The sequence below is a fragment of the Anarhichas minor genome, unplaced genomic scaffold (genome assembly GCF_050575085.1).
Source record: "Anarhichas minor isolate MPS153535 unplaced genomic scaffold, ASM5057508v1 ptg000055l, whole genome shotgun sequence".
Taxonomy (NCBI): domain Eukaryota; kingdom Metazoa; phylum Chordata; class Actinopteri; order Perciformes; family Anarhichadidae; genus Anarhichas; species Anarhichas minor.
In genome coordinates, this window is record NW_027466501.1 from 491,164 (window position 1) to 503,913 (window position 12,750).

At 45.6% G+C, this 12,750-nt stretch overlaps 1 protein-coding gene across 1 annotated transcript in view; it reads left to right on the top strand.

Annotated features, from left to right (window-relative positions):
• Positions 1 to 1,823: 1,823 nt before the first annotated feature.
• syn3 (synapsin III) overlaps positions 1,824 to 12,750 on the top strand; it is a 74,484-nt gene continuing 63,557 nt past the window's right edge. Inside the window, exons 1-2 of the mRNA XM_076076107.1 lie at positions 1,824 to 2,269; positions 10,192 to 10,249. Coding sequence (XP_075932222.1) covers positions 1,824 to 2,269; positions 10,192 to 10,249 — 504 coding nt within the window. The remainder of the gene's footprint in view (positions 2,270 to 10,191; positions 10,250 to 12,750) is intronic.

Below are 12,750 nucleotides of genomic sequence, written 5' to 3' on the forward strand. Positions count from 1 at the left end.
CAAAATAACTGTATTTGTCAAGTATTTAATTCAAAACATAGTATTTTCACAAGGACTATTTATTTATTGAAATACCAGAAAACATATATATATTTATTGAGATATGAAATGACCTATATCGTCTTTATTAATCTACAGCTGAAAATAGTTTCCAAAAAATGCAATGTTTGCTGCTGTTTGAGTGGCGTTTGTTGAAAACTACAGTGTCCAGTTTCTTGAGGAAAATTACTGAGAACGGTCAGTCGGTCAGTATACATCTGTTTTAAAGCTGCACTAATCAATATGTATGTATTAGCAATTTAAAGTTAAAGAGTTGTATAACTTTATGTGATGTTTAAAGGCTCATTCGTAGTGACGACACCTCCGATTTACTTCCTTTAGCTCTATGGAGCGTTTTAGAGTTGGTTTCATGCCCCGCAACTTTAATGTATCCAGTTAACGTTGCCGGTTAATGGGGAACACATTGCTGCAACTAATTCAGTCTGAGAGAAAATAGACTTTCCCCCCTTTGGGAATCAGTGCAGTACTGGAAACATTATTCCACTGCTGGCTACAACAGCAATGATCAGGAGATAGTCCTGCCCACAGATGCTCCGGCAGAAGATACAACTTTCAAGACTTCCTGATGCCGATCGTCAGACTCCATTAACTTGTCAAGACGAAACATTTGCCCCGCTTCCTGTTCCTCCTGCTGAGGGCTTATTAGACCCTCCTCCCCCCCTTTTAACTAGGAAGAACGCCGCTGCAAACACCGGGCGCATCCGCCTGAGACGTGACGCCTCAATAAGAAATGCACTTTCATCCCAGCCGAGCTCCCTTTACTATGAGAGCGCCCTAGTTTAAATCAGGTTTAAGGGTTTCTCTTCCCCTCCGCTGGCTTGCTTTGCTTCGTTGCAGTTTGATAGCTAATCTGTTCGAATGTGTCTTCTCCTCCACGCTGCGTTACATAACTGTTTCCTCTCTCCCATAAGGGCTCTCTCTGCTTCACAAAGACGTGAGCTGTGAAATCACTGCTTCCAACTTTGCACCATCGCCGCCGCATCACTGAATTATTTGCCCGCGGTTTGTGATAATAGTCTGATCAGCTTCTGTTTTTGCACCTTCCTGAGCTTGACATTTATCTTGCAGACTCTTCACTTCAGATCTGACGTTCGCTAATTAGTGTGAACTTCAGAAAGCAGAGAAGCGACACGTGTTTAACAAGTTCCATCTGAACCAAGTGTGTGTGTGTGTGTGTGTGTGTGCGACAAACTCTAATCCTGAGGGACGCCCACGCGTACTGTAGCTTGTCAAACCGGGGGGGGGGGGGGGTGCAAAAAGTGTGTGTATGGCGCTGTACTTTTAATAACACGAGACAACTTCACCGCTAATTTCTTCTCACCAACAGCTACTCTGCCCTGAGCGTCGTCACTCGCTACGTACACAACATTACGTAGTGTGTAAATATGTGGATTTAACTTAAACCTCACTGTGGCCATTTTCATACGGTAGTAGGCCGTCAAAGCTTTGGGTGGCGTTGCATATTACACGTTCTTCATCTACTCTCTTTCTGAATGCGGACCAGGGGCATAAAGTGTGTGTGTGTGTGTGTGGGGGGGGGGGTGGTATGGCCCCTTGGACCCCGCGCTTGCCACCTTCAGTGGAGATGGCCTCAATGGATTCAAACAACATTTATCTGCACCTTTGTTCCTGTTTACACTAAGTTACATAATGTGTTAGAAACACTGATTGTGAACAGGTCCTTTGCCCCCCCCCTTGTGCAGGATTTCCGGCATTCTTCCCCCTAACTTCCTCTGGCCTGACGGACCCACCAGCCCACCACCATGAACTACCTCCGCCGGCGCCTGTCAGACAGCAGCTTCGTGGCCAACCTGCCCAACAGCTACATGATGGACCTGCAGAGGCCGACCCCTCCGGACTCGTCCACCTCCTCCACCTCCTCCCCCGCCTCCCCGGCCACAGAGAGGCGGCAGCCCCCGAGCATCCCGCCCCCGGCCTCCAACCCAGCCCCAGCCCCAGCCCCGGGCTCCGGCTCGGGCTCGGGCTCGGGCTCGGGCTCCGGCTCGGCTCCGGGCGCGGGGGGCTTCCTCAGCTCCTTCTCCAGCGTGGTGAAGAGCGCTCAGATGGCCCAGAACGTCGCTGCCGCTGCACACGCCAAGTCAGCGGCGACGGCGGGGGAAGGAGCCTCGGCAGGAAGCGGTCAGCCGCCTAAACCTGTCGTACGCAAGCCCAAGATCCTGCTGGTCATCGACGATCAGCACACAGACTGGTGAGTGCACGTCTCCATCGTGTGTGTGTGTGTGTGTGTGTGTGTGTGTGTGTGTGCTTGGGTTGTTTAACAAAAAAAAAGTATTTTTTCACATTTTTCCTGCATGTTTTTTGGAGTTCCGCTTATGTCTAGAAGAGAAATAATTACATTTTCGTGATGAATTTGTCTCAAACCAGTTCCTAGTTAACAGATAACGAGCTGAACCGTGACTTATTTTTTTTTTTTGCGTGTCCTCGTTTTGACTCGATTTCAAAGACCAATGAGCATCTTAGCTCACTCGCTATCTTTACTGAATTGGAAGTAACGTCACTACGACTGAAGCAGAGCAGTATCTGAAGAATAGAAGATGGCAGCTCGACCTTTTGTTTTCAGAAGGTTCGTATGTTTAAACCGATCAAGTGGCATCCTGTGCCCCGAGGCTGTTCTTTAGCTCGACCTGTGTGGAATCTCAACATGTGGATTTTCACAAGTAACTCAAAGAAAGCACGTAAGGTAACTTATCGGTGACGGTAGGCTTGTTGCGCATCATCATCTGTTGGCATATGAGGACCTATTGTGGCTGAGCGCTGACATGTTCACTTTTCACACTATGTACTTCACATACCTTTTAGTTTTGTAGCTCCCGCTGAATCAAAAGCATTTCTTGTGGTTTTGAAAGAAGTGCGACATCTTATTGTTCCTGACGGACCCGTACGTCCTTGGCTTCTGTACGCTTACGCCACGGCTGTCATGGTAACGAGAGGGAGGTGCTTTTCCTCTGAAGATAATTTAAATGAACTTTAATGGGAAGAAATAGGTTCATCTTTCAGCAGCAACGCATACGTACGTGCACAGGAATTGATTTCCAGAGCTGCAGTGAAGACGTGCAGCAGTATATCATGTTTGTCCCACCCGATCGATAAACCGCTCTTCCCCTTCATGAATTATTATTCTGTCGGCTGACGTTTGGTGGTAAATCAACCCCCAGTGAAGCCGTTATTAATCATTTCCAGCCCCTGTTTGAATTTATCCGCACAATTAGCCGGCACCAATATGTACCGAAGCATCTGAGGCTCTGCTGGGAAATCGCGCCGGGGTCTTAAAAAAGATGAATTAAAAGCGCCCCGATGACAGCCGTGTCAAAAGCACCGGGATGGCTCTCGATATTCTGCAAAGGCACGCGGCCTCTTTTCTGTAATCCCTCTGGCTGAAATCCCCAAAAGGGCCCGATCGTCCTCATATCCCCGTGTTTGTGAAAGGAGTCCACAACAGATGATCGTCCGGGCTCATTCTGACTCTCTGAGGGAACCTTCCTCACTCTAGAGAGAACAGCAGCGGGTTTTATCCACCGAAACAGCTCCTTGTATAGAGAGGGAATAGCGGAGGCTTTGAGAGGTGGTTGGCTGCTTTTTCACCACCAAAAAGAAAGTCGAAGGACTCGTACGGGGTTGGTTGACACAGCGACACCTGTTTGATATCATGCAATCCACTGCAGCAGCCCTGCTGGTCATTTGTAAGGCCACAGCTTGTGGTAATGTATTGGATTGCATTCTTTCCAAGTTGTGGCAGAGACTCTGCCTTCTGCACAATATGCTGTGTGATTTGGTTTTTCTTTATTTTGCGTTCATGCATTTTCTTATTCCTTTTTGGTTGATTTGGGAGACTTCAGTTTGCCAGAGACAGTCAGCTACTATGAATCAAGCTCTAAAAAAATGCTAGATCCTACATTTCCCAAAATGCAACTGCACTCTCCAGAGGCACAGAACGATGAACAGAACGCTTCATGACAAGTAAACTGAGCTTTATCTGTAAAATGGTTGAAGTGCCCCTTTAAACCCAGAAGCAGTTCCAGTTGTTGCGTAGTGTTTGTGTTCTTGTTGTTCCTCTAAAGAACACTACTGTGGCTGGATTAACCCGGCATATCTCTCTCAAGATTTTTAACATCAGTATTTAATGTTAATCATTATACAGTACTTTTCAATTAAAAAAAACATCTTTGATTTATTTTGATTTGGAACTCCGTTCCTTTTCTGGCCACAGAGTGGCACTGTAGTTCAATCCTCAGCTTGACAGAAACGCTCGTGGGTTGTTTTGATATTTCGTGTAGAAGTGAAGGCCTTTGGCCAGCAGATGGCGACGCGCGACAGCCTCAGAGGTGAATGTGACACACTCTTCCTCTGCTGTTGAAATGATCAGTGCCAGCAGACGTGATCAACAGCAGCTCTCCTCAGTCAAAGCAGCGTTCCTGCTACAAACACAGACTCAAATGATCCTGGAGAGTTGACACCAGGATCCAATTCCAGGGCTCCCATTGCGATGCTAAACCTTAGACCGGAGGTTTTTAAACTATGAGGACCTCCGAGGGGGAGATGTGGGGGAGGCAGGTAGAGAGGTGAGGCAACAATACCGCATGAGGTGAAGGAGACGAGTGCGTGCCACATTTCTAGAGACTGTCTAGAGACAGTTAGCTATTGTGGTTTTGTTCGCTCACCAACACAATTAACGGAGGCAGTGATGGCACTCACAACCAATCACAGCGGTTTGCGTCAAAAAGTGCGCTTCCTCTCATGAGTTATTACTCTGAACATGAAGCCATGACACACATCTTTCTAGATTTAATGTCACTTACACTGGCTGTCGTGGAATCTCTTTTTTTTTAATAACGTCAAACCTTTCTGACATTTCACTGGGGTAAACAGTAAGTGACTGTATTTGTGTAAAAAAAAAAAAGAGAGTAGCTGGTCCACCTTAATGGTCAGTCCACCTTAAGTGAGCCTGGGATGAAGTTGCCACTAACCCCCTCCACTTAAATCAGCAGGTGGAAAGCACAGAAAACAGACCATCGAGTATTGGGAACGTTTCAATTCAGGATTGCAGCGGCAACTGATTGTTAGGAGGGCTTGATGATAACTAACTTGGCATATATACAACTGCAGTGGCACAGTCTTCTCAATTTGGTGTATGTAGAGCATGAAGCAGCAGCTGAACAGTTTAAAACCTAACTCCTGATAAGAGTGCAACCCGTAAAAAAAAGACCAAATATTTGGCTGCTGCTTTGTCTTTTTCTGTCCCAGCGTTCGCTTTTGGAGACAAAGTGTAACCTGATTTCAGACACCAGAGTCCTGTGGTTGATCTGTGAGGACATGGTTCTACTGTGCGCTGCTTTGCTGTTGAAATCTCTGCGCTAGGTGATGAAAGTTTCAACCACACTGGCCAAACTTCTTAATTTACTTGACGGCCATGTAGGGATTGTTTTCCTGGAGTCTTCTTCTCCTCGACATTTTTGTCTTCATAAACAATTGAGAGTAGCGATGGAGAGATCACTGAGCAGAACCAAAGGGAGATGCAAATGGATTTCCAAGGACGTTGAACCTGCAATGAATTTCTACCTACGTTCACTAGAGGAGCAAGTGAGATGTCGACTGTTGGGACAGCGAGGCGAAGGAAGCTCTGAGAAATCAGGAGCACAAAGCAAAGGAGACTCTGAAGAGAGCCAAGGCTTTCCATCAAGCCCAGATGACCAAGCAGAGAGCAGAGACGAAGGCTAGAACGTATGATCTATCAGATGTCAACAGTAAGCTCAAGGCTGCTCTTGCTAAGGCTGAGCTGGAGCTGAAGAATGGCCAGATACAAGTCTTCCCTCACAGACCAGATGGAAAAAGCCCGGGACCTCATGTTGTCCCGCTGAGGATCGTACCTTCTCTTCAAACACATGATAAGGAGGCTAAGCAGGCGCTGGAGAGAATCCGGGCGAGATTCGAGACTAACGGGATCAACAACAGCCCTGAAAAAGGTAGAGGATCCGTTCAAATCTGAGCGTCTCTGTTTTCAGTTGTCTATCACGGCACAGCTGGAAAAAACCTGCAGGGACCTCGATCAGACCCAGCTGAAGAACATAGCTACTCTTCGAACACTGGAGGGGGAAGCTACGCAGATGTTCAACAGAAACCAGCGGTCCCAAGCCCAGCTGGAGGAGCAGAGAGCGGAGACTAACTGGATCAAAGCAGCTCTGAAAATGACAGAAGATCTGCTCAAAACCGAGCGTCTCCTTTGGCAGCAGGAGAAGTCTTCCCTCCTTCAGGCCGATAAAGAAATCCTGCAGGAAAAGGAAGAGGAGCTGCAGACGACCGAGTCATCCTTGAAGTCCCAGCTCAATGATGTTGAGAGACAGATCACCAAAAAGCAGAAGAAGAAATGGTCCAAATTCTTCTGATGCCCGGCTCCCTATTTCAATGTTTGTTAAGACTTGATTCTACACGTGTGAAATCACTTCACACGTGTAGAATCAAGTGGTTCTGTCATATGCATTGAATGTGTTGTAACTCTGTTATGTTGTTCATTATGGACACATGACATCTATTGCACTTCTGTCCATCCTGGGAGAGGGATCCTCCTCTGTTGCTCTCTCTAAGGTCTCTCCCTCTTTTCTCCCCGTTAAAGGGTTTTTTAGGGGAGTGTTTCCTGTTCCGATGTGAGGGTCCCGGGACAAGAGGATGTCGCATGTGTACAGATTGTAAAGAGAGATGGAAAGAGTAGAAAGAACACAAAAGTCAGTTTTAGAGTTGAAGGAGAGAGAAAGAAAGCCAAACAAAGTCCAGCTGGAGAATGAGAACGAGGTGGAGGCCGAGAAAAGAGCGAAACAAACGACAGAAAAGTGAGATTGTGGAGTGATTCTGCTTCCGTTACACACTGTGGCCATCTCTATCAACGAGGCTGAGCGCCATTAACGGACACGTGTCATGCTCATTTCCTGGTTCATACTTGTACTTTGGGTTTCTACCAGAGCACAGTTACACTCTTTAATGTTAAAACAATAAAAGCTCTCGGCCAGTATTCGCCCTCCGTTTCAGCCTGTTTCAACAGACTTGCGTTGCTAGGTAGCAGCGAGGGTCCATGTTTACTTCCTCGTCAGCTGATTCACATCCACTGCACCCGGAAGTAAACCGTGAACTGCTGAAGTGAAGGGTGTCCGTCTGTCCGTCCGCTGCCCGTCTTGGGGTTGACTTTCCTCCTGAGCATTCCTGCAGAGAGCCTGAGGTCTCTGGGGAGACGCTGCTCCGTCCTGACAGGCTTGGCCTCCAGCAATGACCGATGCACAATAGCAGCACACAGCACTGAGGCAAAGTCTCCAGGAGCATCACCACCACCACCGACAATCCCTCCTTTTCTATCTCTCCCTCTCTCTCCCTCTCTCGGGCTGACATGTGAGACGTTTTGCCAAGAAGCTGTCAGTCTGTCTGCGCTCTGTTCTGAATGATATGAGAGTCCCATCGCTCCATTCCGGCCCCTCTCTGGCAAAGAGTTTGGTTCTTCATGTACGTAGCCGAGTGTTATGTGACCGTCTGGTAGCCCTGAGCCGCATGAAGACGGTTTCATGTATTGTCTCAGGAAGCCCACACACCGTTGAACGTCTCACGGGCAAAAAGAAGCAGAAATTATTCTTGTGGCAGCTACTTCCAGCCCACCATACATCACCTGCTCAGCACCAAACAGCACACAGACAGTTTGTGACCAGCTGTCGAACATATCGGATGTTTTCGCAGCTAAAGAGAAGAGTTTTCCCTCAAGAGTGGGAGACCAAAAAACAGGTTAAAAGGCAGCGAGACGTTTGTCAGGTGGACACAAACCAGTTGCTGCTCAGGACCAGTTATATATATATATATATATTTTATATATATATATATATTTTATATATATATATTTTATATATATATATATATTATATATATATATTTTATATATATATATATATATTTTATATATATATATATATATATTTATATATTATATATATATATATATTTTATATATATTTTATATATATATATATTTTATATATATATATATAAAAAATATATTGTGCCATCAGTTCCAGGCGTTCATTATAAAAACGATCCTGTCGGCTGATTATTGCTTGATACTATTAGCTGATTTAGATGCTGGATGTCATTTTAATTTCTTATTTCACAGGCTGAAGGAAGCACAGGAAATCTTTGTGCACATAATAGTATTAGCACAACACCAAGCTTAGCATAGTAGATACAAATAGAAGCATAGATAACTGTAAAAAAACAAAAACCTTCTGGTTTTGGCAACATACATGGCTCGTAAGCTTCATTTAGTGGGACACAAAAGAAGGAACATACATCCTCGTGGTAAATAAAGGAATTCAGCTCCACGGTGTTTATACAGCCGGCGTGTGCACGAGAGCTCAGACCTCTTTGCGGAGCCGAATGTTTACATTTGCACACACACGTAAAGCCCGGCGGCATATAAATTAAATAATTGATCGCTCGGCCGTGACGACATGTTTTGCGATGCCTTGAAACGCATAGCAGTCATTTTTAGCCGGTGGGCCTGGGGGTCCTGGCTCACGCTCTTACAGGGGCGGTGGTCCCGGGGGGGGGGGCATTGCATTGCCTCCTAGTATTTAGGTCAGTCGAAGATTCACGGCTTCCTAAATTACAGAGAACGAGACGGCGAGAGACCTGAACCAGCTGGGAGATGTTAAGAACGAGATCCCCTCCGTGTGCTGTAAAGACCGATAACGAACGGACTTAAAAGGACGGACACGGCGACATGGAAAACATCGGGGAGGTATGAGGAGGCAAAGATAAAGTGTTTTTGGTGCGCTCCAAATCCCAAACAGCCTGTCCCAGTAACCGAAGGGCCTCCAGCCTGGAGCCCTCCGACAGATTGTTAAATGTCCCACGCCTGCAAGGGGTGAGAGTTCACCGCCGAGCCCGACGGAGCACTGGGACGCAGCATGGCTGTAACCTACAAAAAGCCCAATAATCCGGAACCTAAAAAGGCTCTCTGTTTTACAGTATTTAAGTCGATGTCAAAGGAACATGTAGGTTAAGTAAGAGCGAGTGAATACGTTCAGTCGAAGTGCTTCTCCGAATAAGACCTCATTTCCCATAAACCCTGTTGCATTGTAAGGATCTAGAAGGCTTCTATTGACTCCTTTCTAGAGTTGCACACGTTCAACACTGATATCAGATATCGGTCCAATACCGACTAATAGCTGGATCGAGTGTCGGTGATCAGTCGAGCCTGATTTTGCCTTAAAATAATGATCTCAGTCACTTGCACACCGTGAGGCATACAGCTTATTAATCTAACTGGTATCAGATCGGTACTCGTTATCGGTCCTGAAGTGCATCCCGATTGTGCCCGGCTGACGTTACAGGAATTGGAATCGGATTGGTTTTTGACTCCACCCCTGATGGGATGACATGCTGGCAAAACTCCCAACAAACAAGTTTAATGGTGCAACGTGCACTTCAATTAACCAAATGTCAAATGTTCCGCTGTGGGTTTCCTGTAAACAAACTCCCAGCTTTGTCTCCACACATGTATCTCGGTCAGTCTAAACTCTGCCGGTAACCGGGAGTTCACAGATTCAGGCCTTAAAAACACACGCACATCTGTGCCGGGTGACTCCTGTGTTACTGCCATGTGATCGTCAGACGGCTCCAGTGTGAAGCAGAATATAGAAATATCAATTCAATGTAGCCACCAAAAAGTCATCTTGATTTCTCTCTCCTCACAACACTCTTCTTTCATGAGTTACTCTTTGCCGAGAGATTCTGTTTACTGGAAGCCCCGCAAGGTCAGATTCCGTAATTATGGAAAAAGTGAGTCATTATTTTGCCCGCTCACAAGGTATTTTGGAAGGTCTGTTGAGATTTCAGCTCTCCTTCCATCAAATAAACAACGGATATTTTAAGGTTGTTTTGACCGTCCGGGGTCTTTGGAGCACATGCAGCGGAGGGTCCACATGTTGCAGCACACGGGTCCTAATCACTGCAATACGCTCATTTATACAGTTGAAATGGTCTCCATCTGCAGATTATCAATGAAATTGGTCTCACACAATGTATGAAATATATCACTTCTTTTGTCAATTCCTTGACGGCTTGTCTTCTGTTTCTTTGCAGGGCGAAGTATTTTCGAGGGAAGAAACTGAACGGAGAGTATGAGATCCGGGTGGAGCAGGTATGCTGCATTTAACCTAAATTCTGCCTGTTTAGATATTCAAATGCATCATTTAAACGCTGCATTTAATGAAATAACATTGTGGGTGACCTTCCGTTTGTAGCCTGCCACTCAATTTGAAATGATGTAATTGGCTGAATTACACCTTTTAATGAGATAGTTAGCTATGAAAGTGCAGCAATACCGAGAGCCAACAGGGCCGAAGAGCCAATCAGTGAACGAGCACTGCACTAGTATAGATACTGTCCCTCTGTGATGAGTCTCCTTATAATACAAGCTACTTCAAATATTGTTATCCATTTAAACTTTACCTTAAAAGAAAAGTTTGACAGTTTTCCAGCCAAGTTAGACGAGAATATGTCTGTGGGAGTTAATAGCCAGGGGTTGATTAGCTTAGCTTAGCTTAGCTTAGCATAGCATAAGACTGGAAATGCATGGGGGAAACGGCTCTACCCAAAGTATTAAAATCCGCCTCCTAGCACCTCCGAAGCACACTAACTGACACGTTATGTCTCGGACTGAAGTGTAAAAAAAACGATACTGCTCTGCATTTTGCCCCACCTCCAGTCTTTATGCTAAGCTAGGCTTAGCCAATCCCTTCAGAGAGACATGTATCAATCTTCTTCAGACAAGAAGCATGTGTTTCCCCAAACGTTGAAGCCTTCCTTTAAAGTAGCCTGCTTTTTAACTCGACACAGTAGTGCCGATATTACGTAGCGTATGCACAGAACTATGTGTCTAGACATGCGGCATTTACAGTGTGCACATAACATCTAATTGACCTCAAATAGCTGAAACAGCTTTACATCTGCAAGCCATTGTTGCGCCGGGAGCCGTCTTTGAAAAGGAGTGGTGGGTTCTGTGTTTACGAGGGAAAGAAAAAAAACACAAAAACCACAAAAAGCTGGACCGGTGATTTTATAGCCTGTTTGCTCAACTCTCTACTGTTGTGGTCACATCCTCTTTCTGGAGCGGGATGGGCTGGAGTAAGAGGCGAGATTTTTCTATGAAATCTACATTAAAAAAAATATATATATTTTTTGGTGTCCCAATAAGAATGTGGCGGAGTTAATTAGGTCACTTAAGTTGATACCCCCCCCAAAAAAAATCTCACCCACTGTGACCTACTTGGATGTCTTTGGACCCTCCGCTCTTTTCACAAGTCGCTAATTGCCTTCAGCAGCCAGACTCGTCGTAGGCTGTTTGTGCGCCTCGCTGAGAGCCGCGGGACGAAGGAAACGCGATCTCTGTGTGAACAGTTGGCGACACGCTGAGACGAACCCTTTCAGGGGGGATGACAGTAAAAGCAGAGAGACCCACTGCACGTCCGACCAGCAAACAGTTTGACGAACAATAATTAGTTCAAACTTGCTACCTGAATTTTTACGCATTTTACATTTTGCTACTATTGTAACTATCTTTCTAATTTGAGCTCAAAAGAGCTCTAAAGGCTGTTTTTAATAAAACAAAGAACGTAAAATAATATCTTGGATGGACATTGAGGTGTTGCCCAATGTATGCAAACTGTCATCTGTCATATTCCTGCTGTTTAGAGCTCTCTGAACCAGCGCTCCCAAACCAACATAACTCTCCTCTGGCTTACTTGCTGCCATATAAGGTTCCATCTTCAGAGTCCAGCGCAGACTCTCCACAGCATGTGATGCTGCAGCGGGGGGGGGGGGAGAAAGAGAGAGCTCCTTTTGATTCTTCGATGCACCGTCTCTCATTAAGGCTGCCCGGCCACCTGCACCTTCCCCAAGCAAGTTCACGAGCCCCGTTGTTGTGGAGCGTTCCCTCTCATCTACATGACCCACTTTGAAGTCACGTTTGGCAGACGTCTGAGGTCTCGTGTCCAACGGGTAACTCTGTTTTTTTTTTTATCCGCTGAACAGATGCTCACACGGGAGCGCCGGTGGTTGTGCTTTGTGCTCCCGAGTGACTAATAAAAACAGGCTCCAATTCACCGCCTTTTTATTTTTTTTGGGGCGAAATGATGAATATATGTTCAGTAGCACTTCTGGATGAAAACATGCCAGGCGATCCTCACAGTTATGAGTATAACAGCTTACCTTTTTCTTGATTCCAAATGAAAACCACAGCCAGAGACTAGAGGGCCTCACATGTAACTTCTGAGTCAAATACAAAAAGGCCTCTTTTACTCTTAACATGACCAGAGGTGGGAGTTGTACATCTTTCACTCGGTCAGTTAATCACTTGTGGGGTAAAAGAAGAGTCAATGTGCAGATGCATCAGGTCAGTGCTCCTATATCACGAGCCTGTGACTCATCAGAAAACAGTGAAACTAAGACAGAAATAAATAAATACTGTCACACATACATACTGTCATATGTACCTCTTTTTTTACCATGTTGTCATAATCCTAATCTGCAGTCATACTGGCAGGCTGATTTTGGGCACACAGCTACTGTCAATATGCAAATATGCATGTTGAACGTAGCCCAAATTGATATGATCAGAAAAATGAAAGATGGGGCCTTTTT